Genomic DNA, 26,958 nt, shown 5'->3' with positions numbered 1-26,958 from the left:
ACTTTGGCCTTCGTCATTACAAATTCTCTCAAACTAGGTTAGATTCTTAATAACAAAATAGTACTTTTTTTTTTTTTTTAAAGATTTTATTTATTTATTTGACAGAGAGAAATCACAAGCAGATGGATAGGCAGGCAGAGAGAGAGAGAGAGGGAAGCAGGCTCCCCGCCGAGCAGAGAGCCCGATGCAGGACTCGATCCCAGGACCCTGAGACCATGACCCGAGCCGAAGGCAGCGGCCCAACCCACTGAGCCACCCAGGCGCCCCCAAAATAGTACTTTTTATCTAAAATCAAGACCATAAGGGGGTGCCTGGGTGGCTCAGTTAGTTAAGCATCTGCCTTTGGCTCAGGTCATGATCCCAGGGTCCTGGGGTTGAGTCCTGCATCGGGCTTCTTGCCCAACAGGCAGCCTGCTTCTGCCTCTCCCCTTGCCTTGTGCTCTCTCTCTCTTGTGCTCTCTCTCTCTCTGTCAAATAAATAAATAAAATCTTTAAAAAAAGAAAAAAAATCAAGGCCGTAGCAGCATGAATATGAATTAAGAGCAACTATCTAGATGATTCCAGCAATGTAGAGACCACCAGTGTCATCCTAGATAGGTAATAGTGGAGACTTAATACAGCATGAGTATTTATATAGACAAAATTTTTTACATCATCATATCTCAGTGCTCCATTTTACAGTGAGAGATAATCATATCTGGGACAATACCTTTATTTATTTGAGCTGTGTTTCATACAGTACTTCACTATTTTTTAACATTATATAAGCTCTACTGTAACCACAAAAGTGAGTTTTAACATTTTCCCCACTTAAAGATGGGTGGGCTGACCCACATAAAACGTTGTTTCCTAGCTTACCAAATTCAAGTCTTTACCAGAATATCCATAATATTCTACATCCTAAGAAATGAACTTGACAATGCTTGGGTTTCGTTAAATAAGTCACCACTGCCTGTACTCAATACCTGTGCCTATATTCTTGTGCAGCTGAAACAATATCAAAATCAGAGTAACCCAAGGATGTTTAATTTCACTGGAATTTGCTTAGGCATTGAAGATTACAAGAGGTGCTAAATACAATTTTAACCTCATGTAAATCTTTTCAAATTAAGAAATTACGAAGCATAGCTATTTCTTTTTAAAGATTTTATTTATTATTTTATTTTAAAAATAGTGAACAAGCAAGTGAGCATGAGGGGAAGGGCAGAGGTAGAGGGAAAAGCAGACTCTGTCCAGAGCACAGAGCCCAGTGAGACCCCCAGGATCCTGTGATCATGACCTGAGTCAAAATCAAGAATTGATTACCTGACTGAGCCTTCCAGGCACCCTGAAGCTTAGCTATTTCTTTCTTTCTTTTTTTTTTTTTCTTAAAGATTTTACTTATTTATTTGACAGACAGAGATCACAAGTAGGCAGAGAGGCAGGCAGAGAGAGAGGAAGGGAAGCAGGCTCCCTGCTGAACAGAGAGCCCGACGTGGGGCTCGATCCCAGGACCCTGGGACCATGACCCGAGCCAAAGGCAGAGGTATCAACCCACTGAGCCACCCAGGCGCCCCTTAGCTATTTCTTAATTAATCTCTGCAGTTTATTTTTTCTTTGAACTGACACTTCTAGATGCTGTATATTTTCTAAGTAGTGACTATATATTTTCTAAGTAATACTTAGAATAAATGACATGCACGTGCAAATCTGGATGATCAACATCTATTTTTTTGGTCACTCATAACATTTATAATAAGGATGTATACTGCTAATTGATTTAGGCTAATTTTACTGCATTTCTGTTAATCACTGTGGATTCTAGGACAATTTTCTAAAAATGGAGGTAAAGTAATTGATACATGTTAACAAAAATTATAGTTGTTTCAGCATAAAAGAAATTATAGTCTAAAAGAAGACTATAAAATTGCCACATACAACTATTATATTGCATGCTGAAAAGACTTATTTTCTTCCATCGCACCATTCCGAAGGAAGGGTAGAGATTAAACACTGCAATATTTGTTGCCTAGCAACACCCACCTATTAGTGATACAAATTTTCCACTGAAAAACACTTTTATTTAGGTCATTGTCTTTGAGATTGCATCATCAGAACTCTTGTCCCCACTGAAATGATCTTTAAAGGGCTTTCTACTCTTGTCCGCACAGAAAGGTAGAGGTCACTTAGTTTGTGTCATTTACTGCTCTAAAACTAGCCTTTGGTTGGTAATCTCTCACATGACAGCCCGTTTCTTCTCTGTTTCTGCTTTCTCCTGTCTCTGTCTCTCCACTGATTGATGAGAGAAGGCTGAAGAGCGAGGTGTGGTTTCCTTTCATCTTAGTACATACTGATCTAATTAATTGAATCTTGGTAGATTAACCAGGGTTAGAGATGTATTTTTTGTAGACAGAGTAAAGCAGTAAGAACAGATGGCATTCAGAAAGTTTACCGAAGTTCCAGCTCAAGTTACTGGGAGCACTGCTTTACATTTGGTAAGAATCCTTAATTAACCCCCGTGGTGTTCAAGGGGAGAAAAGCTCAGATCCAAGCAGAGGGGCACATGAACATGCAGTCATATATTATGTGCCTTTAACTGAAGAGAATTCAACTTTATATATTTGTGGTGATTTCAAAGACAAACAAACAGAGAAAGGAGACAGACAGTGTGGTTATTCTGCCTCATGTTTTTTTTTAAACAGCATATGTCCTAATAAAGGTGAGAAGAGCTTCTTCAGGAATGTTTCAGATCCCAGGTGTCTCCTATGACATGACACCTTGCCATGCTGAGTGTGACTCCAATTACTGGGGATTCTCGTTTTTTTTGTACAAGGGGGCTTCTAAGTGCAGGCCATCCATCTGCCCCTTCTGCTGCTCAAAGAAACCCTAGGGTTTTTTTTTTTTTGCATTAGTATTAAGGGAAAAGCTTCCTGTTCTGAACTTTTGGAGAGATGACTATATGTAATGTGTTGCCTTCTGAGGAGTTTTTTTGGTTTTGTTTTATTTGAGTAATTTTGTTTGTTTATGTTCCTGTTTTACCTTTATGTGCTGACCCTAACACCTCAGCCCCATGTAGGATGTTTGGTCTGTAACTGCTGTCCTCTCTGATCTACTTTGAGAGCGCATAGATGCAAAAAATAACCTACGAGAAGAGAATAGAGCATTTTTCTGAGTTTATGTTATGTACCTTATTTTATCATTAGGAATAAAAAAAAAGTATAAAATATTTAATTGAACAAAACAAAAAGTATTGAATTCTTTAGCCAAAGAGAAATTTTTCTCAAAAACCAAACTTTTCTTTTTAATTTAGTTAATAACTTTCTAAAGACATAGATGATTCCCAGGCCAGTGGCTTAAATAAATAACTATCACAATACCATTATATCATATGAAAGTATTTTGTATCATTTTGTGTCCCAGATCTATTCCTCATTTATCTGAATTATCCTGGGAGGAATAAAAATTAACAACAAAGAAACAATAGTAATAGTAATAATTACAGCCTATTGTACACTTAGAAGTATGAGAAATTACATAAAGAACTTTCTCTGTATCACCTTTTTAATCCTCACGCCTGTGCGTGAATTACCGGGCCTTTTTTACAGAAGAGAAAAACCAAGGCTGAGATTAAGTAACTCATGGTCTTAGGGTTAATGTGGGACAAAAGTACAGATTCAAACCCAGACCATAGGTTGTAGAAATAGTAGTTTCTATATCATGTTTTTCTTGATACATATGTTTAAGCTTTAAATTATTAGAGATGAGTGGATTTTGTTGTGAGTTGTGAGTTTTAAAAAATATACTTGTAAATTTAAGAAAATGATCTTTAACTTTTCTCTCCTTAATGTTTCATCTGCCCCTTAAAAGGAAAAAAAACAAAACAAAACAGCTATGCAAACAGCTAAGAGAGTGTGCTATAAAAAGGAGTCATTGGAACCAGTTAATCCCAGATAAATATGATAAATGTGGGGTAACATTTATTTTGCACATTGACCATAAGCCAGTCCTGAATTTTATTGCCCCCCACATGCTCTTGGATGGCTGTGTAATCAGCCCTGCTGCATGAGTAGTCATCAGAACCCACCATGTTTAAAAACAGCATACAGGCACTTGTGACATTACAAATGTTTTAAAGTCTTAAGAATAATTACTGTAATAGCAGCAGTCAGCAGAGTGCCCCATAATTTTTGGCTAAAATGCCCTACAGTTTATTTTTTATCTGTAGAGATTTAATTTCCTTGTCTTCTGGGGGGCAAGTTTTCAAACACTTGAGTATAATCCATGGTAAGATTTGTCTGTTTGCTTCATTAACTGCTTTTAGGAAAGTTAGTTGTCATGCTGTTGTTTCCCTGCCCCTCTGTTGTATCAAACCCTTTTATATAAATTCATCAGGGAGTTGAATGTTTTGGGACTGACTCTGCTACATAGTATTACTGAATTTTTTTCCCCCCGCAGACAGACGCTCACAAGTATTTAGGTGACCTGTTAGAGTGTTCAGTAGTAGTGTTTCTCCCACACATACAAACATACGTATCCACATGTGTGGATTTCCTTGTTTCCAGGATATTTAGACTTCGTAGCATGTCTGTGAGAACCCTCCACAGTGTGGCTCTAACCCGCATTTTCAACTTCAGTAATCTTCCACCACCCTTCAAAAAGAAAGAGTCTTCTTTGTAGCTCTGATGATTTACCCCCATGGCTCTTTCTCATACCCAATAATTCCCTCAACCCCCCACAAACAATCCACCTCTGCTTGTTGCCTGGAATGAGTTTCCCACCCATTGCCCAACGTTTGGATATAGTTGTGTGTGTATGAGTGGTGACCTGTGTATGAGCCGTATAGGTCTTCAGGCTTTTTTTGTCTTGAATATCACAGGGACTCTCACAAAACCTGAGCTGTTCCTGTCACATAGTAGGCAACAAATAAATGTATGTGATTTTATATACGTGCCAACAACCATTTGAGAAGTTTATTTTTATTTTCTCTGATATTGTCTTCTAGAAGATATTTAAACAACTTCTTAAATCAGAAATTATATTCCTTTTAAAAGCATTAAAGCTGAATCTTACCATATTATTGCTAGAATCACTTTAAATTGTATCAGATTAAAATCAGTCAACATCTGTCACATTTTTACACATATACATGAATATGCACACATACCCACAAATATTTGTCAGTGAGGGTTTTTTTTCCCCCTTCATTGTTTTTTCTTAGAGTAATAGTGAGGTAAAGTTAATGGAAACAAAATTATGTTGCCCATGTCCAGCATTCTTATTTCCTCCAAGATGTTGCCAGCATATATTTTACTGAACAAGGTGGCGCATGAGTTACGGATGACTCAGTTATGTTCACACAAACAATTAAGAGTTGTCCGTACTGGGGCGCCTGGGTGGCTCAGTGGGTTAAAGCCTCTGCCTTCGGCTCAGGTTGTGATCTCAGGGTCCTGGGATCGAGCCCCACGTTAGGCTCTCTGCTCAGCAGGGAGCCTTTCTCTCTCTGCCTGCCTCTCTGCCTACTTATGATCTGTCAAATAAAATCTTTAAAAAAAAAAAAAAAAAGAGTTGTCCGTACTGGGAGTGGTGACTGGCAGCATCCGTACATGTTAAAGACAACCATTAACCCTTGCAGATTAAATTTATATTAGCCAGTTCTCAGAAGTAATGGGTAGCATTCTCTGAATTTCACTGAATGCTAATTTTGAGAAATAATGAAGAGAGGTACAGTGTTCCACATCTCTTTATAAGCAATATCTGAGGTAACTGTGGGGGTGCCTAGCATAAAATAGGTACTACAAACATTGGTTTCTTTCATTTCCAATTGATATTTTAATATCAAACACTGTTATTGTGTTGGCCACCACACAGTCCATGACTGGGCCTCCTTGTTCTTTCAGGACTGCTGTCTTTGATTTGATTCCAGATCGGTTCTGGGATGAAGTGGGTGCACTCTGTGGAATAAGTTAACAGCTTTTCAGTAGCTAAAAATGTCATGCCAAGAACTAAGCATTTTTTAGAACTATAGACTCTGTTGTTTGTCTTTCTTTGTGAAATTGAAGCTAATTACTTTCTACTTGTTTATCTTTTTTTTATAGTACTGGAGAAAATGAAATTGGACTTGGCACATCAGGATGTTTGGCTCTGTAAGAAAACTACTTTAGAAGCAACCTCTGTATAAGGAAGACTTCTGAGTAACAAGAGAACATTTGATATTCAAGATACCATATATCCTAAATGTTACATGGTGCCTGAATTCAATTTCTTTGGATGTCATTGCTTAAATATGGTCTTGAAGGGTTTGTTTTGAAATATTGTATATATTTATTTTCAAATATACACATTGTTAATAAGCTAAGAAGTGAGAAATGTATTCCAGGATCATGTACATATTATAAGAGTTCTGGAAGAATTTTATGTTGAAATAGTAAAATATTTTAGTCTTTGAGTTTGGAATGTCCTTTTTTTAAAAAAAAAATAATCTCTTCACATCAGAACAGTAGTTATGAGTTTGGATTATCTCAGTCAAGAAAACTTTTTTGGTTTGTCTTTCCCTCCGCCATTTCCCTCTCTCTCCCCACTCATGTTTGTTTTTGCTTAAGTTGTAATACTTGAAGCTTTACATATTGTGGCTCATTCTTTTACAGTTCAACAATTACTACATATACGTCAAATAAGACAGTCATTTTCTCTCACTTTTAAATATAAATCTTATTTGAAAACTATGGTTAGTTTACAGTTCTCCTACCTTGTAAGTACATCAAGCAGGATATGTAAATGTAGCAATCTGAATTACTTGCCAAAAGGTCATAATGACAGCAGCTTTTAGTGTTGAGCCCAAGATATTTTTACATATACATGTAAGCATAAATTGTCTTTCTGCAATAAATACATTTTTGATGCAAACTTACTTTTCAAAAGGTTTTTGAAATAGCTTTACTAGACCTTAATGTAATACATCCTTTCTGATTTAAGCAATATGATTTCTTATCTTTTAAGACTAAAAGTCCTGCTAATTCATCTAGCCTCCTTGCCTCATGGAACTTCAGGAAAAGAGCACATACAAAAATAGAAGAGTAACACTATCCTAATCCTTGCATATTAATGTGTGGCATAGTCATGTGATTTTGTTTTGGAAGAAAAACAGTATCTCATTCTTTTGGTGCTGAATATTAATATCCAATAACAGAAAAGATTAGAAAGTTAAATGGAGGCACGGTTTCAAAGAATGCCCTTAATTACAGTGTTTGTTTGTTACCACATCCTTGTATCTGGGAGTTTGGCCCTTTTTATTTATTTTTTTTTTAATTTATTTATTTTTTATTTTTTTTTTTAAAGATTTTATTTATTTATTTGACAGAGAGAAATCACAAGTAGATGGAGAGGCAGGCAGAGAGAGAGAGAGAGAGGGAAGCAGGCTCCCTGCTGAGCAGGGAGCCCGATGTGGGACTCGATCCCAGGACTCTGAGATCATGACCTGAGCCGAAGGCAAGCGGCTTAACCCACTGAGCCACCCAGGCGCCCAGTTTGGCCCTTTTTAGAGTGGGGTTCCCAGCTGGATAGGAAGCACATAATTAGGAGACAACCTAGAGGCTCATGGAGTATGGTTTGTGGGAAACATACATGCTGATTTGAAAACCAGAAAAGATGAAAAGATCTCTGCAAAGCATCATAAGAGAGTGATGCCCACATGAGCTGGACGCTCCATTCTCTATCTTGATTTTTCTGTGCTTGACATGTTTATATCACTTTCTGTTGCCAAGAAGTTCTGAACCCATCTGCATTCTCATTCTTTGAGTTCTATTTCTCTATTTCTGTTGGCTTTGAAAACTTTTCCTGAAATGGCCCTGTTGAAAGTGGCCAACCTTCTGAACTCTTAAAATTCCTTTTTTTCTTTAAGATGTATTTTTTTATTTGAAAGAGAGAAACAACGCACACATGGCTGCGAGGAGGGACGTGTGGAGGGAGAGGGAGAGTCCCAGGCAGGCTCCGGCTGAATGTGGAGCCTGACTTGGGGCTCGATTTCAGCACCTTGAGATCACAACTTGAGCTAAAACCAAGACTCCAATGATCAACTGACTGTGCCAGCCTGGCGTCCGTCTTATAATTGTTTACAGTTTTTTAATTGGCATTTAGTAAAGGTGTGTGTTTTTATTATACTTGCATCTTCCATTTCAGAGGTTTGGCAAACTTCTTCTATAAAGGGACAAGGTAGTAAATATGTTAGCTTTTGGAAAGCATATAATCTTCATCACAACAATTCAACTCTGCTGTTAGAGAAGAAAAAGCAGCCAGAGACAACCTATAAGCAAATGGGCCTGGTCAGATCTGACACTTGGGCCTTAATCTGTTGATCCATTTGAACTAAGTATAAGGCAAAAACTTACCATCTTACCCTTTATAAACCCCACTGCACTTTGCATAGATAGTAGTATGTTTATAGTATGCCTCTATGAATTATTTTGGACCAATACAAAATTCTATAAGGGCCAACACAGTTGTTAAGGAGAGTTGATCATGAATAACCTTGTATTCAGTGCAAACTAGATAAGAATTATATGGGAGACAATGTTTTCTAAGGAGGAAGATGAGTATTGGGTAAGGAAAGACCATCTTTGAAGACAGACAGTGGCCATCGTTTTGCTGAGAGCATTTTGGCTGTGGGTGGTGAGCCTACATCAGAAACAAAAGTGATTTATCAGTCCCAGTTTCTATTGCTCAAAGCAACCTCTTTGCTCCTACTGTTTTCCCCAAACTCCATTGTTTTTCTTGTTCAGGGATCTTTACCGTGTGGTCTTTAGGTCTCTTGATTGTCATTGCCTTTCACATTCTGTCAGTGTTTGACTTTTGAGAACTGTGTGAGGACATGGTGTTTTAATCCAAAACTGTGGGTACCCTAGTCATGTACTTCAAGTATTCAGAGTGACAGTTCTGAATGGGGGAGAAAAAATGTTAATGGCAGCTGCTGAGAGTAGGGCTGCAAAGGTGAAGAAGGAAGTAAAGTGTGATTCACATTCCTAAAGCTAAAGTGTTGATAGCACCCGATTTCTGCCAGTCTCTATACACCAGGGTTTGATGTTCCCCAGCTCACTTATATTACAGAGTTTTCAGTTGAGTGTGTAATGTACTAACAAAAGTGGACATTATAAGGCCTTACGGTTACATATTAGGACTCTGCCAATTGCTTCATGTGTTTATCCCATTATTCTATATAACAGTCCTATGAGATAGAATTGTGTCCCCGTTTTCCAGAATTTTAAGACAACTGAACCATCGACCCAAAGTTAGGCTGTACTTGAGAGCTGAATTGGGATCTGAAGTTGAATTACTTAGATTCCAGTGACCACATTTTGACCATCAAATTCTCTTGGCCTTCATTTCTCACTGAGTCAGTAGTGACAGCCCTGTCTTCTAGTATGTACACGTGTGTGAATGTGGCCCATTAGACTGGGATCCCCCAAACAAAATTCCATTTATTTGTTTGTTCATTCATTTATTGATTTTGTTTACTTTCATGAACAGGGTTGCCAAAGATATAGGCAGTAATCAATAAAATAAATTAAAAATTCCTGAGAAAATAAATTGAAGTGAATTTCAAATTTATAAAAATGGAGTTGTATCATCATACCACATATTCATACTTGCCTTGGCATATATCATTCAGTAAAAACATAAGGTTATATAAATCTTAACCATGCAACTGTTAACCTACCATCATGATGTACTTTATATCTTTGCACATAGACCTAACATTGCAATTTAAAAAAAAAAGCCAGATTGAGACTTAAAAGGATTTTTTAAAAAAATAAATTGCAGAAACAGCATGGACTATCTTTAATTAAATACAGAAAGTATATTGGTTTGCCAAAATGAATAATCTGATTTATTAACATTTCACCATAAAAAAATACATACCACTGGACTGGGATGGGATCCTGGAAAAGAGAAAGGACATTAGCTAAAAACTAAAAGAATATAAATAAAGTAGTAGTTAAAAAAAAAGGAATGAGTAGCCTCAGAGGGTAGTGAATGTCCCACCTGGGTGACCACCAGAGAAAGTGAACTGCATCAGAAGGTGATCTTCCACCTGAAATGATTCCTCAGCCCTCTCATCTTTTCTGACCTTGACATTTTTTAAAAGTACAAAGCAGATACTTGTGATATTAATTTTCCTCAAGGTTGACTCATTTTTGGTAAGGATACTTTAGTGCCACGTTCTCAAGGGATCTTACCAGCAGGCACAAGAGGTTCCTGGTGGTGGTAATTGTTATCCCTTGGTTAAGATAGTTTCCAGCTTTCTCCATCCTGAAGTTAACTTGTATTTGACACATAAAATAAGTAATTTGTAAATTCTATGAGGAAGCATTTTGAAACTATGTAAATATCCTGTTCTTTACCACACTTTTACCCACCAAGTTTAGCATGGATTGATGATCCCTGCCTGAATTAATTATTATTATGGTGAAAACTAAATAGTTTTTTTTTTAAACTCTCTTGTGCTTCTATACTTGTTAGTGTTCTGCTGTAAGATAGAATTCTCCTTTCTGCATTAGAAAAAATAAGCATTCATTTGCTTATATTAAAATGGATTTTTATCTATTATACAGTGCATTCCTATATTATTTATTTTGATGGTAAAGTTCCCCCAGAACTGACTTGTCTTCAAGCTGGTGCCTGTGTCTCCTGACATAGCCCCAATATTCTCTGAGTCCCTTTTTACTTTTTGCACAAGATGTTCCAGGCTCATCATCTAGCTTCTCTGCCTCAGCCCTGAAGTCAGCCACTTCTCCAAGGAGCCCTGGTTCTTTCCTGGTCTGATTTTAGCAGATAACTCCCCAAATAAAAGATCTGATTTTTTTCTAAAATAGAAGTTAATTTAGCAGCCCAGTATTGCCATTCTAAAACTCGAGTTTGAATAGGGTGATATGGATATAAATAAGCTCAGAACAGTGTAATCCATATATGAATGAACCACAGAATTTAACTTGAATTTAGCTGTATTTTCAGTTCTCAGCTTTAGATCATCACCATCTGCCTTGAGACCATGAGGACTAGTCTTATTATTATGCTCTTTATCTCTGATGATGTTAGTCACCACAAGACACTCAGACCTCCCTAAAGTCATTTCCTTCTACCAGAGTCTGTCGTTCCCATATAGCTTTAGACAATCCCATCTCCCAGACCTTTGGGCTTCCTTGGTCCGTCGTCAACAAAATTAATCTATGAGCTCAAAGTTTACCTATGTGCTGTATAACTAGATACTGCTGATGTATATATTTTTTCTTTTTTTAGAAGAAAAAAAAAGTAAAACCAAATTTCAGGAATTCAGTAAGAAGTAAAAAAAATCTGAGCATATCCAAGTGTGTCTGTACCTTCAGCTTCACTCTCTTCAATGACGCTGAACCATGACTGCTACGTTCATAATCATGATCTTTCATAAGATTACAAGTCATCAAAGAAAACAGTCGTGTTTAGTTAACTATACTGAGTACTGAATGGTTAGTACAATGTCTATCTAGCTCTGTGTTTCAAAAGTGAGTAAAATAATGGTTCTCAGTTAACAAGATAGTAGAACTTCCAACACCAACTTTAATTACTTTTAGATTCTTGATCTCTCATTTAAATCTAATACAAAGAGATGGGAGCTTAGCATTAAAAAAAAAAAAAAAGCTGGACATAAACTTAGCTTACAAAACTGTAATCCCACCCTTAGACACATGCAAGAGAATTGAAAACATGTCCACCCAAGGACTTGTTTTTACATACAAGTAAATACATGTCCCTAGTATGATTCATAATAACTCCCAAAGTAGAACTACTCAAAGGTCCATCCACTGATGACTATCTAAACAGAACATGATACATTCATACAAGGGCGGGAATACTATTAAGCAACAAACAAAAACCCTACTCCCAGGGCAACAATATGGACAAACCTCAGAAATGTTCCATTAAATGCAAGAAGCCAGACACGAAATACTACCTAGTATAAGCTTCCATTTTCACCAACAATAAGTCTTCAGAGGCCGCAGATCAGAGGTTTCCAGGCACTGGGGGTAAAAACGGGAATGAACTACAAAGGGAGAGTGAGGGAAACTTGCTGCAATAACGATGTTCTAAAACCATTTCGGTGACGGTTGCACAACTATGTTTACTAAAAACCACAGAATTACGCTGAGTGGCACCTCAATGAAACCTGCCTTAAGAGATCCAAGGCAACTCAAGGTCTAAGGTAAGGTGACACGGGCTTTCCAGTTCCCAGGAGGCGGCAGTGGGGGTGGGGTGGGGTAGGAAGCTCCGCCTCCGCACCCGCTGGGCGTCGGGAGAAGGCTGTTCCGCAGCGACTCCTCCCCAGCCCGTGGTTCCCAGCAAGCGTCTACCCGCGCCTCGCCTGGGTCTCTGATTTCGCCCAGGCTGTCGTTCCAGGTCGTAAGCCTCCAAGACCCTGGCGGACGCCAGCTCTTCCAGCTCCGCTCTCTGAGGCCCGGAAACAGGCAGGTTGCATATTTCCAGCTTTCCAGCACGGCCGGTGGGAAGCAGCAGCCCAGGCTGCCTCGGGGGAAGCGATGGAGGAAACCGAGGCCTGGGTGCGAGGTCGCCGAGGTCGCGGGCACCCACAGGCGCCGGATCCCGACCAGCTGGCCCAACCCCGTGCAAGATGACACATTCGCTTTGCTAAGGAGACTGAGATCTTGAAACACAGTGGGGTGCTTGAAGTCTATACGTTATTTGATATGGAGAATCTTCGGTTCAGAAAACCCTGGAGACTGGAGAATAGGGTAGGAGACCATCAAATTGAGAGGCCAAGCACGCCATGTAAGCAGACACCTCCAAACGTCCACGCAGTTCTCTGGGGGCCTTGCTGCCTTGGTCTGGAGCGAGGAAGCACCACCTCTTTTGCCACAACGAGGAGAATAACCTGTCTTTGAGCACTGCCCTCCCTTCATAAAAGGTAACCCCTGTTAGTCCTTTTTTTTTTTTTTTTTAAAGATTTTATTTATTTATTTGACAGAAATCACAAGTAGACTGAGAGGCAGGCAGAGAGAGAGAGAGGGAAGCAGGCTTCTCGCTGAGCAGAGAGCCCGATGCGGGACTCAAGCCCTTGACCCTGAGATCACAACCGGAGCTGAAGGCAGCGGCTTAACCCACTGAGCCACCCAGGTGCCCACTGGTAGTCCTTTTATAGAGGGCAAGTGTGGGTGGTGAGTTCCTGGTGAGTGGCAACTTCAGTTCTGTAAATTGGGGCTGCTGCTTCTTTAATAAATTTATCTTTTTTGAGAGAGAGAGAGAGGAGGGGAAGAGGGAGAGGGAAATAATCTCAAGCCGACTCCTTGCTGAGTGTGCGACGTGGTCAATCTCATGATTGGGCTCAATCTCATAACCCTGAAATCATGACCTAAGCCAAAACCAAGAGTCAGATGCTTAACAGACTGAGCCCCCCGGGCACCCCCACAAACTGATGCTTAAGTAATGAGACAAGAACCCCAAGTTGGTATTCTGGAGCTGAGGTATTTTCTCTCCCTTCCCAAAATACATGCTGGGAATTTTCAGCCATCCGAATCCATTTCCTAGAGTTGCTGCTGCAGTAGCTACATCCACTGACAGGTAGGGGTTTGGCTTGTCTTTCCTTAGGAAAAAGCCCCCCACATATACCTTGCTGCCACTGAGTCAGCAAAATTAATCCTCAAATATCTGGTGCATGTGTACAGGCACCTAACTCAAATTTCCTTATGAGCCTCTCTCTGAATCCAAAAACTGCTTAGAACTTGTTTTCCAATGTCACTGCACTTTCCTGCGAGAGCATTTGTACGCCAGCCCCACTGCAAGGCAATGACTCACTTCCGCCACACCCACCCACAGTACTGGTCCTTACACCAGAAACTCAGTAGTGAGCCCCTCAGACATCAGTGTCATCCTATTTAGTCTGTCACAGAACAAAAGGCCCAGAAAACACACTTAACAGCACCAAGTCCAGATATTTCTAACTGTCATGTCCTTACCTTCCTGTCTGCTCTTTCTCAGCACCCATTGTGGGTACTTTCTCCTCTGAACAACCTTTAGATGTTGAAGCACCACAGTGCTTATGTCTGGGACCCTTTGTGCTTTCTGTCCGCACTTCCACTTCCCATCCAGTTCCGTGGAGTTAGACACGAGTGATGTGCTGATGCCTGGGGCCAGCTTGGTGGGTGGGTCAGCTCTGCAGCTGCACAAAATTCCACATTCAGAAGGGCCCCGGGCTAGTTGAATGCTCTGCTGTTGCTGTGGTAAGAACCTTAGTACTTTCGTCTTGGAGCTGGTGTTGTTTAACTGAAGTCAGTTGAGACAGGGGCGCCTGCGCAGGAGCAGAGGAGATGGGTTACCTGTGCATCTGTCACTGTCCCATGCCCTTGCTGCTCCATCAGCATTTACAGTGCGGGGTGAGCACAGAACGCCGGGAGGCCCACAGGCCACGGGGGTGGGTGGGGGTCCAGGGAAGCTCAAAGAGAGAACAAGATCATTGTGTTGGCATCTGTGACTGAAAGTGGGGACACTGACAGCTTTAAGAGACCACTCTTTCATTTGAACCAGAACCTACTTTGGAAGCAGAAAGAAAACAGCGGTGTTCTAAGAATGCAAATAACCAAGAAACCCTATGCACATCCTGAAAGGTCAGGGAACTCTGTGTGTGCCCCCTGTGGGACGTGAGGATGATAGTGGGAAGGTGAAGGCTCAGCAGAGCAGCACCTGTTAGGAGGCTTCCCTCTCCAACCCCACCCCCTTTTTTGTTTTGGAGGAAAAGGGAGAGCGCATGTTGGGGAGGGGGTGGAAGGGCAGAGGGAGAGGGAGAGACAGTCTTAAGCAGCTCCATGCCTAGTGCAGAGCCCAGCGTGGGGCTTGGTCTTACGACCCTGAGATCATGACCTGAGCCAAAACTGAGTCAGAGGCTTAACTGACTAAACCATCCAGGCACCCCTATCTGCAACTCTTTTGAAAAAATATATTTTTTAAATATTTTATCTATTTGACAGACAGAGATTACAAGTAGGCAGAGAGGCAGGCAGAGAGAGAGGAGGAAGCAGGTTCCCCATGGAGCAGAGAGCCCAATGTGGGGCTTGATCTCAGGACCCTGGGAAGGCCTGAGAAGGCAGAGGCTTTAAACCACTGAGCCACCCAGGTGCCCCCAAAATATTTTTAAATTAAGATAAAAGTGACATATGACACTGTGTAAACTTAAGGTGTACAATGTGTTGGTTTGGTACATTCATCTATTTGCAATGTGAGTACCACAGTGACATTAGCTAACATTCTTTTCATGTCTCCATCAATCTTTTTTTGTTGAGAACAGTTAGTCTCTTAGTAACTTTGAAATTTATAATATAGTATTGTTGACCTTAATCACTCTGTTGTGCATTAGCTCTCCAGATCTTAGGGGTCTATCAGTTACCAATTTGTATCAGTAAACAACATCTTCCCAATTCCTCCATACCCAAGCCTCTGGTCATCACCATTCTGCTCTGTTTTGTATAAATTCTTTCTTTTTTTTTAAGATTCCACAAAAAAGTGATGTATTTATCCTTCTTTGTTTGACTTACCTTACTTAGCTTAATACCCTCCAGGTTGATTCATGTTGTTGCAAATGACAGGATTTCCTTCTTTTTAAGGCTGAATAGTGTTCCATTATATATAAATATATAGACATACCATGTTTTCTTTATCTACTCATCAGCTGATGGACACTTAAATTGTTTCCCTATCTGCGCTATCGTGAATAATGTGTTTCTAGATTCTGTCAGTATCTTGGCTGTGATGAACATGAATGTATAGGTATCCCTTCGTGATACTTCATTTCAGTTCCGTTGGACATTTACCCAGAAATGGAATCATTGAATCATATGGTAGTTCAGTTTTTAATTGTTTGAGGAACTGTTGTACTGTTTTCCATAATGGCTGTACGAACTTACTTTCCCATGGTTCCTGTTTCTCCACATCAACATTTGTTATCTTGTGTTTTTGATAAAAGCCATCCAACAAGTGTGAGGTGATAGCTAATTGTGGTGTTGATTCACCTGCAACTCTTAATTTCCCGTACTTATGGGTGGGCTCAGTCATTTTCTCCTAAGACCAACAGCTTCCCCTGAAAGAGCTCACTGTTTCAGCCACCTGTCCTGTATTGTGCACTGACCCTAGGTTACCAGCCTAGATTTCTGATTCCTTCAAGTCTGCTTTACTCTGAGGTCCTTGCTACCCTCCCTGCCATGCGGCTTTTAGGAGGCACCTACTTTCATCCTGTGATGCTCCCATGATCTCAGAATTTCAGAGTTGCAACAGGTGCTTTTTTTTCCTACCTCACAGGCCTTTGGGATTGTCGAGCAAGCTGTTCTATCCTGTCTCCAAAGTCTGCACACAGTGAGGGCTAGGGACAAGACACTACCTTCCCTAAGTCGAACCAAAAGCCCACTTCCCCCTTTTCTGTAGGTCTTGTGCCTTCTCGATGTACATCAGCGTAGCACGGCAGTTACAAACATAGGCGCCAGAGCCCGAGTGCCTGGGTTCTAATTCCACAGTTGCTTATGTGTTCCTGTGTGACACCGAGGAAGTTGCTCATCTTCTCTGTGCCACAATTGCCTTTTCCAAAAGAAAAAAAAATGGGGTAAGAATAGAATTACCTCGGGGCACCTGGGTGGCTCAGTGTGTTAAAGCCTCTGCCTTCAGCTTAGGTCATGATCCCAGGGTCCTGGGGTTGAGACCTGCTTAGGGCTCTCTGATCAGCGGGGAGCTTGCTTCTTCCTCTTTCTGCCTGCCTCCCTGCCTGCTTGTGATCTCTGTGAAATTAAAAAAAAAAAAAATCTTAAAAAAAAAGAATGGAATTACCTCATTAAATCGTTGTTAGGTTTAAATAAATTCTCTATGTGAAGCTTGTGTAATACTGCTTGGCTTAAACTAAGCATTATAAAATTCTTCTGTATTCTTAATTTCTCCAAAATGGCTAAAAAGGAGATATTTACTCAAGTGACCATTTATTTGACCAGTACTTATTGTATGCTTAGCACTGAAGATGCTGTATTAGACGGAGCAGATTGGGTTCCTACTGCATGGATCTTCGAGACAAACCATAAGCAAGCATACAGGCTATTAAATGAATGTCCAAAATGGAATAAATATTTTTAAAGGAACAACTGTGTGCAGTGAAAGAGGACACAGGAGAAAGACCTAATTTAGATAAAGGCACCAAAGAAGTGTTTCTTTGAGCAGATGATACTTAAGCCAAGAAAAGGTGGACCAAAGGAACTCTCTGTGGAAGAGTGTTGTGTCAGCGTGGCAGGAGGAGCATTATAGTCAGAGGGAACAGCATGTGCAAAGACCTCAAGCCAGGAGAAAAAGTTGCTTTGTGCAAGATTCTGAAAGTTGGTTTGTCTAGGACCTTTAAGCAAGGGGAGACAGCAAAAGATGAGGCAGGTGGGAATCCAGTCCTGCGGTGCCTTATAAGCCATGGGGAGGATTGGAGATTTCCTTTGAAGTGTAAAGCCTATCAGTTAAAACTTTTAGGAAGGGGACCAAAGTGGTCTCTTTGAAGTTATTAAATTAATACTTAGTTTCTGGTATAAAAAATGGACCTTTGGGGAAAAATCAGAGAGAGCAGTTGGTCATCTAGGAGATAATTATTGTGGTTCGGATTAAGGTTTTGAAAGTGAATAGAGAGACAAATGAATGGATTTGAAGTTTGGTTTGGAGGAAGAACAGATGAGACTTACTGATAGAGTGCCTGGGAAGGGGGTAGGGATGAAGAACTGTTTCTGGCCTGAGCATGGGATGAATCATGTGGACACCTGCAGTGATTAAGTATAGGGAACAGAAGAAGAAGTGGGATTGGGGGGGGGGGAGTTACGAGGGTGAATTTTCAGTGTAGTTTGCACACTTGGAGATAGCTGTGAGACAGTCAGCTGGGGCTCCCCATCAAAGGCTCAGCTTCATTACGAGCCACAGCTGCAGTGAAGGATTTGGAGGGGTATAATCTCATGGGTTTTCTATTAGTAAACGATATTTAAGGGATAAGAATTGATGAAGTGTAAGTGACCAAAGATGCCCAGAACAGTCTTGGAAAAGAGCAAATTTAGAGGACTCAAGCTTCTGGTTTCAAAACTTACCACAAAGCTCTAGTAATCAAGACAATATAGTATTGCCATAAAGACATACAGGTCAATGGAATATAATTCAGGATACGGAATTAATCATTAATGTATGGTCAATTGATTTTTGACAAGAAAATCCAATTGGCAGTGGGGACTGGGGAGAAGAGTCATTTCAACAGATGTTGCTGTGACAGTTGGATAGTCTTATGTAAAAGGATGAAGTTGTAGCTGTCCCCTCACATTACACACAAAAATCAACTCAAAATAGATATAGACCTTGATGGAAGAGCTAAACCTATTTAAAATGCTTAGAAAAAGACATAGGAGGTAATCTTTGTGACCTTGGGGTAGCCCAAGGCTTTTTAGCTGACACCAAAACCATAAACAAACGAAAAAAATAAATTGGACTAAATAAAAATGAAAAAACTTTTGCGCTTATAAATATACCATTGAAAAAGTGAAAACATAGCTCCCTTAATGGTAGAAAATATTTGCAAATCATGTATTTGATGATGGCCTTGTATCTAGAATATAAATAAATATAAATATAAAGAACACTTAGAGTTCAGCAATAAAAAGACAGATAACTCCATTGAAAAATGGGAAAGGATCTGAATAGACATTTCTCCAGAGAATGTACACAAATGGCCACTAAGCACATGAAAAGATGCTCAACCTTATTAGTCACTCAGGAGACTTCAAACCCACTAGGGTAGGCGTAATAATAACAATAATTGTGGATAAGGATGTAGGAAGAGCGGAACCCTCATGCACTGGTGGTAGGATTGTAAAATAGTTCAGGCAACTTTGGAAAGCAGTTTAGCATTTCCTCAAAATGTTGCACAGAGGTACCATATGACCTAGCAGTTTTGCTCCTAGATATATCTAAGATAAACGAAAACATACGTCCACACAAAAGCTAGTACACACATGTTCATAACAGCATTATTGATGATAGCCAAAAAGTAGGAGCACCCCCAAAACCCATGAACTGACAAATGGATAAAACATTGTGGTATATAGTACAGTGGAAATTATCTATCAATCAAAAACATTGAAATTCTGATACATGCTACAACATGGATAAACCCTGAGAATGTGCTAGATGAAAGATGCCAGCCACAAACACCACATATTGTATGGTTCCATTTATATGAAATATTCAGGGCACCTGGGTGGCTCAGTGGGTTAAAGCCTCTGTGTTCGGCTCAGGTCATGATCCCAGGGTCGTGGGATCAAGCCCCACATCAGGCTCTCTGCTCAGTAGGGAGCCTGCTTCCCCCTCTCTCTGCCTACTTGTGATCTCTGTCTGACAAATAAGTAAATAAAAAAATTGGAAAAAAAAGAGAAATCTTCAGCGTAGGCAAATCTATAGAAACAGAAAACGGATTACTGGTTGACAAGGGGTGGGTGGAGGAGGGGGATGGGGAGTGAGTGCTAGTGGGTATGTCATTTCGTTTGTGGATGATGAAACTACTCACAAGTGGTCAAGATTGTACAACTCTGTATTATAGTCTGTGAGTTATATTTCAATAAAACTGCTGTAAAATTTGGTGAGATTACCTAGGGAGAAAATGTTGAAAAAAATATAAAAGGGTAACAGAACGTACACAGCCTGACTTGGGAGGAACTTCCATGTTCAGAGATTGGGGAGGGGAGGAGGAACTGAGACGGAATGGCCCAAGAAGTAAGAGAAATGCGTGTGTGGCGTGACACAGGCCAGTTAGAAGAGTGTCTTAGAATGTTACTGAGAGGCGAGCAAATTGAGTATGAGGAAATGGCCATTATGTTTGACCAAGCAACATCATCTTTGTCTCATTAGACTGTAAGTCCCTTGAAGGCAAGCTGATAAGACCATCAATTTGTATGGGACAGCAGAGCCAGGGCCAGCTGGAGTGGGATGTAGAGGGACGGCAGGTGAAGGACAGGAAGCAATAATTGTAGACTCTTCTTTCCAGACTACTGACGGAGCAGGTAGGTGAGGAGAGAGATAGAAGAGGATATTGGGGAAGGGATGATTTAAAAAGAAAAAAAAAAAAAAGCACAGAACTAGATAATAGAGCCATAAGAAGATGGTGATGAGTCGGAGGAAGGAAGCTGATTATGGAAAGGGGGCTGTAAGTAAAAGAGTGACGTTCCCAGGAAAGTGAGGAGGCATGTCATCCCACAGGCAGGTGGAGAAATTGGTTTTAGATGGCAGGAGAGTGATTTTCCCATTGTAAAGGGTGGGAGGCAGTGGTGGGACCTGGGGAGATATAAGAAAGTTGATAAATATGAGGGAGTTTTAATTTGAGTTTTCAACTGTACAGTGCAACGGTAGGAAACGTTATTAGTTGAGAGTGATAGAAGAGGAAAGTGTAGGAGGTTGGGTGGGAGAGATTATATTGAGAAATGAATACTACAATAGATTACTTAATATATTCATCACCTCAATTAATTATGGTGTTGTATGTGTGTGTGTTGAGAACATTTAACATATGCTCTCCTAGCAACTTTCAAATATACAATATTGTTAACTATAGTCTTCATGTTGCATTCCTAGAACTTCGTCATGTTATAGCTGAAAGTTTGTATCTTTTGACTAACTTCATGGGTTCCCTCACCTCTGCCAATAACAAATCTACTCCCTATTTCTAGTTCTTTTTTTTTTTTTAATTCTTTATTATTTTTTTTTAGATTCCACATATAAATGAGACCATACGGTATTTGTCTTTTTCTGACTTATTTTACTTAGCATAATGTCTGTCAGGGTCCATCCATGCTGTTGCAAATGGTAATATTTCCTTTCTATGGCTGAATTACATTCCAATGTGTGTGTGTGTGTGTGTGTGTGTGTGTGTGTGTGTGAGAGAGAGAGAGAGAGAGAGAGAGAGAGGGGTTCTCTTTATACATTTACCCATCCACAGTCATGTAAATTTTTCCATGTCTTGGCTGTTGTAAATAATGCTGCAGTAAACATGGAGGTGAAGATACCTCTACAAGGTAGTGATCTCATTTGGTTTGGCTGTATACTGTAAGAAGTGGAATTTGCTGGATTATATTATTAGTTCTATTTTTAACTTTCTGAGGAACCTCCATACTGTTTTCCATAGTGATGGCACCAATTTACAATCTCAACATAAGGGTTTCTGTGTACACAAGAATTTCCTTTTCTCCACATCCTTAGCAACACTATCTCTTGTCTTTTGGAGAATAGACTTTGTAACAGATGTGAGGAGATATCTCATTGTGGCTTTGATTTGCATTTCCCTGATGATTAGTGATGTTGAGCATCTTTTCATGTGTCTCCTGGCCATCTGGATGTTTTTGGGAAAATGTTCAGGTCTTTTGTCCTTTTTAAAATCAGATTATTTGTTATTTTGCTAATGTGTGAACTTTTAATATATTTTGCATATTAATCCCATAATTAACAAATATAATAACAAATATAATAATTAATAAGTTTATACATTAAGAATTTTATTAATTGATCTGATTAACCAGATATCTGATTTGCAATATTTTCTCCCACTCTGTAGGTTGCCTTTTTAGTTTTTTGATCATTTCTTTTTCTATGCAGGTTTTCAGTTTGTTTTAGTCCGTTTTGTTTATTTGTGCTTATTTGTTTATTTGTGCTTGCTTACACTTTTGGTCATATCCAAAAAAATCAGTGCCAAGACCAATGTCAAGGAGCTTTTTCCCTGTGTTTTCTTCTTGGAGTTTTATGGCTTCAGGTTTTATATTTAATTCTTTAATCCATTCCAAGTTAATTTGTAGGAGTGGTATAGGTAGGGGTCCAGTTTCATTCTTTTGCATGTGAATGTCTCGTTTCCCCAGCACCATTGATTGAACAGACTGCCTTTTCTCCATTGAGTGTTCCTTAATTGCTTGGCAAATATTTGTTGAGCGTATCTCTGTGGGTTTATTTCGGGGCCCCTGATTCTGTTCCATGTGTTCTTACTCAAGTACCGTACTATTTTGATCATCATAATTTTGTACTGTAGTGTGAAATCAAGAAGTAAAATGCCTCCAGCTTTGTTCTTTCTCAAGATCAAAAGCTATTAGCTATTCAGGGTCTTTTGTGGCCTCCATATGAATTTTAGTATTTTTTTCTATTTTTGAGAAAAAGTGCCTTTCAACTTTTGATCATGATTACATTGAATCTGTAGATTTGGAGAGTATGGATAGTTTAACAATATTAACTCTTCCAATTCTTGAAAACAGAATGTCTTTCTATTTATTTGTGTCTACTTTAATTTTTCTTATGAATCTCTTATAGTTCTCAGTGTATAGATTTTTTTTACCTCTTTGGATGAATTTATTTTTCAGTATTTTATTGTTTTTGGTGCTAGTGAATTTTGTATTTGTAATTCTGTAATGTAATTTTGGTGCTATTGTAAATTAGATTGTGTTTTCTTTTTTTCCAGATAATTTGTTGTTAGTATAAAGAGTTAGTATAAAGAGTATAAAGAGTTGATTTTGGTATGTTGCATTTATATCCTGCAGCTTCCCTGAATTTGCCTACTAGCTCTAATGGCTTTTTGGTGGAGTTTTTAAGATTTGTTTATATATAAGATTATGTCATCTGTAAACAGAGACCGTTTTCCTTTCTATTTCAGATCCTTTTAATTTCTTTTTCTCGCTTGATCGCTCTGGCTAGGATGATTACCCCAGTAAATAATTGACAGCATGGTTGGCCCATTTCAAGATTGTGATCATGAAATGAAGTGAAAAGCGTTGGGTGATTTCTTTTTCCTGACAGTCTTCATTTTCAGGCTTGGAAAAGTGAGATTATTGGAAGTATCCAGAGCTTGGGTTTGGCTCCACAAATGTGAAGATGTTACAACTTTTTCAGGGGATGCTTGAGTTGGTGAGGCCTGATGTCCATGCTCCACACAGAGATGTGAAGACGGAGAGGGAGTAGATTGTGGAAATGATAGAGGCAGTGCATTGGAGGTGTTTAGGAGACTGAAAATGTGGTAGGCATGGGTGAGCAAGTAAGATAGAAAGTAGGTGGTGATAGTCACTGAGTGGGACAGCTGAAGCTGAGATTTTGTAGATAATGGAATTTCTGATGTTGACGTAGTCTATGCTAAACAGGGCAGTGCGAGTGTATAGCTAAGAAAGGGATGAGGAAAAAAAAGGTAAAATGTAGGAGCACCTGGGTGGCTCAGTGGGTTAAGCCTCTGCCTCCGGCTTAGGTCATGATCTCATGGTCCCTGGAATAGAGCCCCGCATAGGGCTCACTGCTCAGCAGGGAACCTCCTTCCCCACCCTGCTGTCTGCCTCTAGCCTACTTGTGATCTGTCAAATAAATAAATAAATAAATAAACAAAATGTTTTTAAAAAAGTTAAAATATTCAGTTGAGAGGCCTGGGCATTGGATGGACTGTCTGTGTGCATATAGAAGAGAGTGAAAATGATGGTCCCCTAAACTACTCATGGTAGTAGTAGTTGGTTTTGCTTTCAAAATCTACTTTATAATGACACCTCAGTGTGACTTGAATAGAGAACACCTTGCAACATCTATCTACAGAGAATCACTGTCACTCACTTACACATGGGAAATCACTTTCGGTGGTCATATCTAAGTGTGTACCAAGGATCCTTATACACTCTCATTTAAAACTTAGAAAAATCTTAAAAGGTTTTCTTTGTGGGACAATTTTATTACTCCATATCCGAAAGGACATTCTATTGCTCTGTGGGCCTCTCTAGTTCTATATTTTTCTAATTTGTCTATTTATTCATTAGACAAATTCTTAGTCCTTGGATGCTCTGTAGCAGGAATGTGCGGGGACTGCAAGTTCTGGGGCACAAGCTCTAGAGCTGACCCCCCTCCCTAGAGCTCCTGGTGTGACAGACGGTAGAGTAGTGTACACAATATGGTCACTTCTTATATATCTGGGTAATTCTCTCGTGCTGGTGAAGTTTGTAATGTGTACATTAATAAATGCTTTATGATCCACCATTAGGAACTGAAGGTCCTAATGGTCACATGTTTTTGTCTTGCTGACATCACTAGACCTGCCCAGATTCATTTACAGATACTACTTTTGAAGTTCTTTTCTTTTCTTTTTTTAAGATTTTTAAAATTTATTTATTTGACAGAGAACACAAGTAGGCACAGGGGCAGGCGGGGAGCGGGGGGAGGTAAGCTCCCTGCTGAGCAGAGAGCCCAATGCCAGGGCTCAATCCCAGGACCCTGAGATCATGACCAGAGCCATCCAGGTGCCCCTGAAGTTATTTTCTTAGCATTGTCTCGTTTGATTTGTTTGATACCTTTGTCTTCTAAACTTTAACATTTTAAGACAAGGAACCTAGAATGTCTTGGAGTGAAAACATTTGGTAGTCTTGTGTTAGGATATGTGTCACTGAAGTCTTCAGGATTGAAGGATTTCTGAAATCTGGTGTCAAGAACTTATTTCTGGAAGCTACTTTCCCTGATTCCAAATCACAGCCATTGAACAAATTCCCAAACTCTCCTCCTGGGGATATGCAGGTTGCTGAGGAAAGGAGATTCGGGTTCTTTCCTCTTGGTATGGGGGATGGTCTGAAAGCTGCCTCTCATGATCAAACATTCCTTCTTCTTTTTCAAATATCTTTTTAAATTTTACTTCAGCCCTCCTGTCATTTAAATGTTCAGCCAGGGTAGCTGGCCCTCCTCAGCATTTCAGTCAGTCAGAAAGCAAGCAGTTCTGCTCACGGGCCCAGGCAGGGCATTTTCTTGGCACTGGAAGAATTGAGCTTAGCCAAGGAAATGGCGACCGGTAATCTTCTCAACTTTTCTAATGACCTCATTTTGCAACCCCATTCCTAGCCATTCTCGTAAAAAGGAAAGGAGTTGTAACTATGGTTTGCAAACATGGTGCTCCGGTTCCTACATCTTAATTTCCCTTTGGACTTCAAAATAAAAGTTCATTTTGTGCTTTGTGGGAATCTTACGATATAAAAGACATCCCACTCACCCTCCCCATCCTCAGTCTTCCTCAAGTTAACCGACGTGGAATTCCCACTTCCACGTGTTTCTGCTTAGTTGAGAATACGTAGTGCGGAACTAAAAATGAATGTTGCTATCGAAACGTATCATGTTATGAAAGCATTCCCATACAGATTTTTATATATAGCATTTGTGAGATTTTACATTTTTAAAATTCACAAGTACCTTGGATCTGGAGAATAAGGCAAATACCAGGGCAAACAGTTTTGCTCATGTTGCTTGTAACTGAATCTTCAGCTTCTTTACACGTGACTGGAGGTTTCCACCATTTTTCATGGAATGCAGGGTAGAGTGTTCATCATTATGAGAAATATCTAAAAAGCCCTGTTTTCAAGATTTTATAGGATGGCAGTGGTTTGAAGCCGTAAAAAATGAATCTTTCTAACTCACAATTACAATGCCTAAAATCACAAGATGCTTAGAAATCACAGAGTTTAAACTCTTCATTTCATGGAAGAAACTGAGGCCCAGAAAGGGCAAGTGAGTGTTCTGAGTCACAGCTGAATGCGTGTGAGGCTAAGGTTGTGGGTTGATTTCCCAGTTCCCACACTAGCTCCTCCTCCGTGTGGTGAGGCACCTGCATGACTTTCCCAATGCCGCGTGGTTCACTGAAGTGCCATGAGATCCCGGTTTCTTATCTGTCTAATAAAGGAGTTGAATTAAAACTTCAGAGTTCTGCCTGGTAGAAAACCAGATGATCGTAATCTCTGAATTTAGATAAAAAGGAATGTGAGGGGTGCCTGGGTGGCTCAGTGGGTTAAAGCCTCTGCCTTTGGCCCGGGTCATGATCCCAGGGTCCCGTCTGGTCTGCTCGGCGGGGAGCCTGCTTCCCTCTCACTCTCTGCCTGCTTCTCTGTCTACTCGTGATCTCTGTCAAATAAGTAAATACAATATTAAAAAAAAAAAAAAAAAGGAATGCGAGTGATCAGAAAAGAATGTGCTCAGTGGGACTTTTGACACCATTGCAAATTTCAGTTATGTTTTTCTCTTCAAAATAATAATACAGAAATTCTTTACATTTCTGTATCATTCTGTGTACTTCTAGGGGACCTTCCGCTTAATGGTTCATAGCATCCCCAGCAACAGAGGTGGCTGTGCGATTCATGCCTGCCCTAATCAGAGGACCCATGTATTGTGTTATATACAAGTGGAAGCTTATGGGCTGTCACTGAGACAGGCAATGAAGAAGTCTTTGCCGTGGGGTTAGCAGCTGGGATGATAGAATCCTGGAGCTCTCCGTGGGTCTGTAGTCCCAACCTTCCAACTCTGACCCTAGCTCCCAAACTCCTGCTGTAAAGGAAATATGACAAGCGAGAGAAGGGGCGAGTGAGTGCGGGGAAGGGGCAGAGGCAAGGGCGTTCATTTGAGTCCCGGCCTTATCTACGCCCGAAGTGTCTTCCTGCTCTTCCCAATTATGTGAAGCAGGGAATTACTCCTTTTTTGCTTAAGCTAATTTGAATTGGTTTTTTATCACCTTTATCTGAAAGACTCCTGACAAATGCTATTATGTATGCCCAATAGGGGAATTGAAACTGGGTCAGGAAAAAGCTTCAGAATAAATCCCAAGGGTAGTGGGTAAGACTGCCCACAATCCTTAGTTATTTTTATTTACTCATTCATTTATTGAGCACTTTGCATATGCAAAGCACCCTAACTTAGGGGGAGGGAAACTGAGGACAGGGCAAAAAATGAAGCTTGGGAGCAGGTCAGAACATGAGAAGGTCAACGTACCAACCTTATGAACCATGGTTTGTGGAAACGGGGAGTCAAGATCAGCTGAAGAATCTGGGGAAGGCCCCCAAGATAGGGTGAGGACCCCCTGGGATACCGAGGTTCCAGATGATTTGGTCTGAAAAGAACGTCGTTAGAACTAAAGATTTGGTGGGGGAAAAA

The 26,958-nt window shown here is 40.0% G+C and overlaps 1 protein-coding gene across 2 annotated transcripts in view; it reads left to right on the top strand.

Moving 5' to 3' along the window:
• Positions 1–6,424, top strand: part of PIK3C3 (phosphatidylinositol 3-kinase catalytic subunit type 3) — a 138,595-nt gene extending 132,171 nt beyond the window's left edge. For both annotated transcript variants that reach the window (XM_059139218.1, XM_059139217.1), the window contains one exon: positions 6,075–6,424. In XM_059139218.1, the coding sequence (XP_058995201.1) occupies positions 6,075–6,089 (15 nt within the window). In that variant the 3' untranslated portion in view covers positions 6,090–6,424. The remainder of the gene's footprint in view (positions 1–6,074) is intronic.
• The last annotated feature ends 20,534 nt before the right edge of the window (positions 6,425–26,958 follow it).

This window comes from Mustela lutreola, chromosome 11 (assembly GCF_030435805.1).
Source record: "Mustela lutreola isolate mMusLut2 chromosome 11, mMusLut2.pri, whole genome shotgun sequence".
Lineage (NCBI taxonomy): Eukaryota > Metazoa > Chordata > Mammalia > Carnivora > Mustelidae > Mustela > Mustela lutreola.
This window is presented reverse-complemented; position numbering and strand designations above follow the sequence as displayed.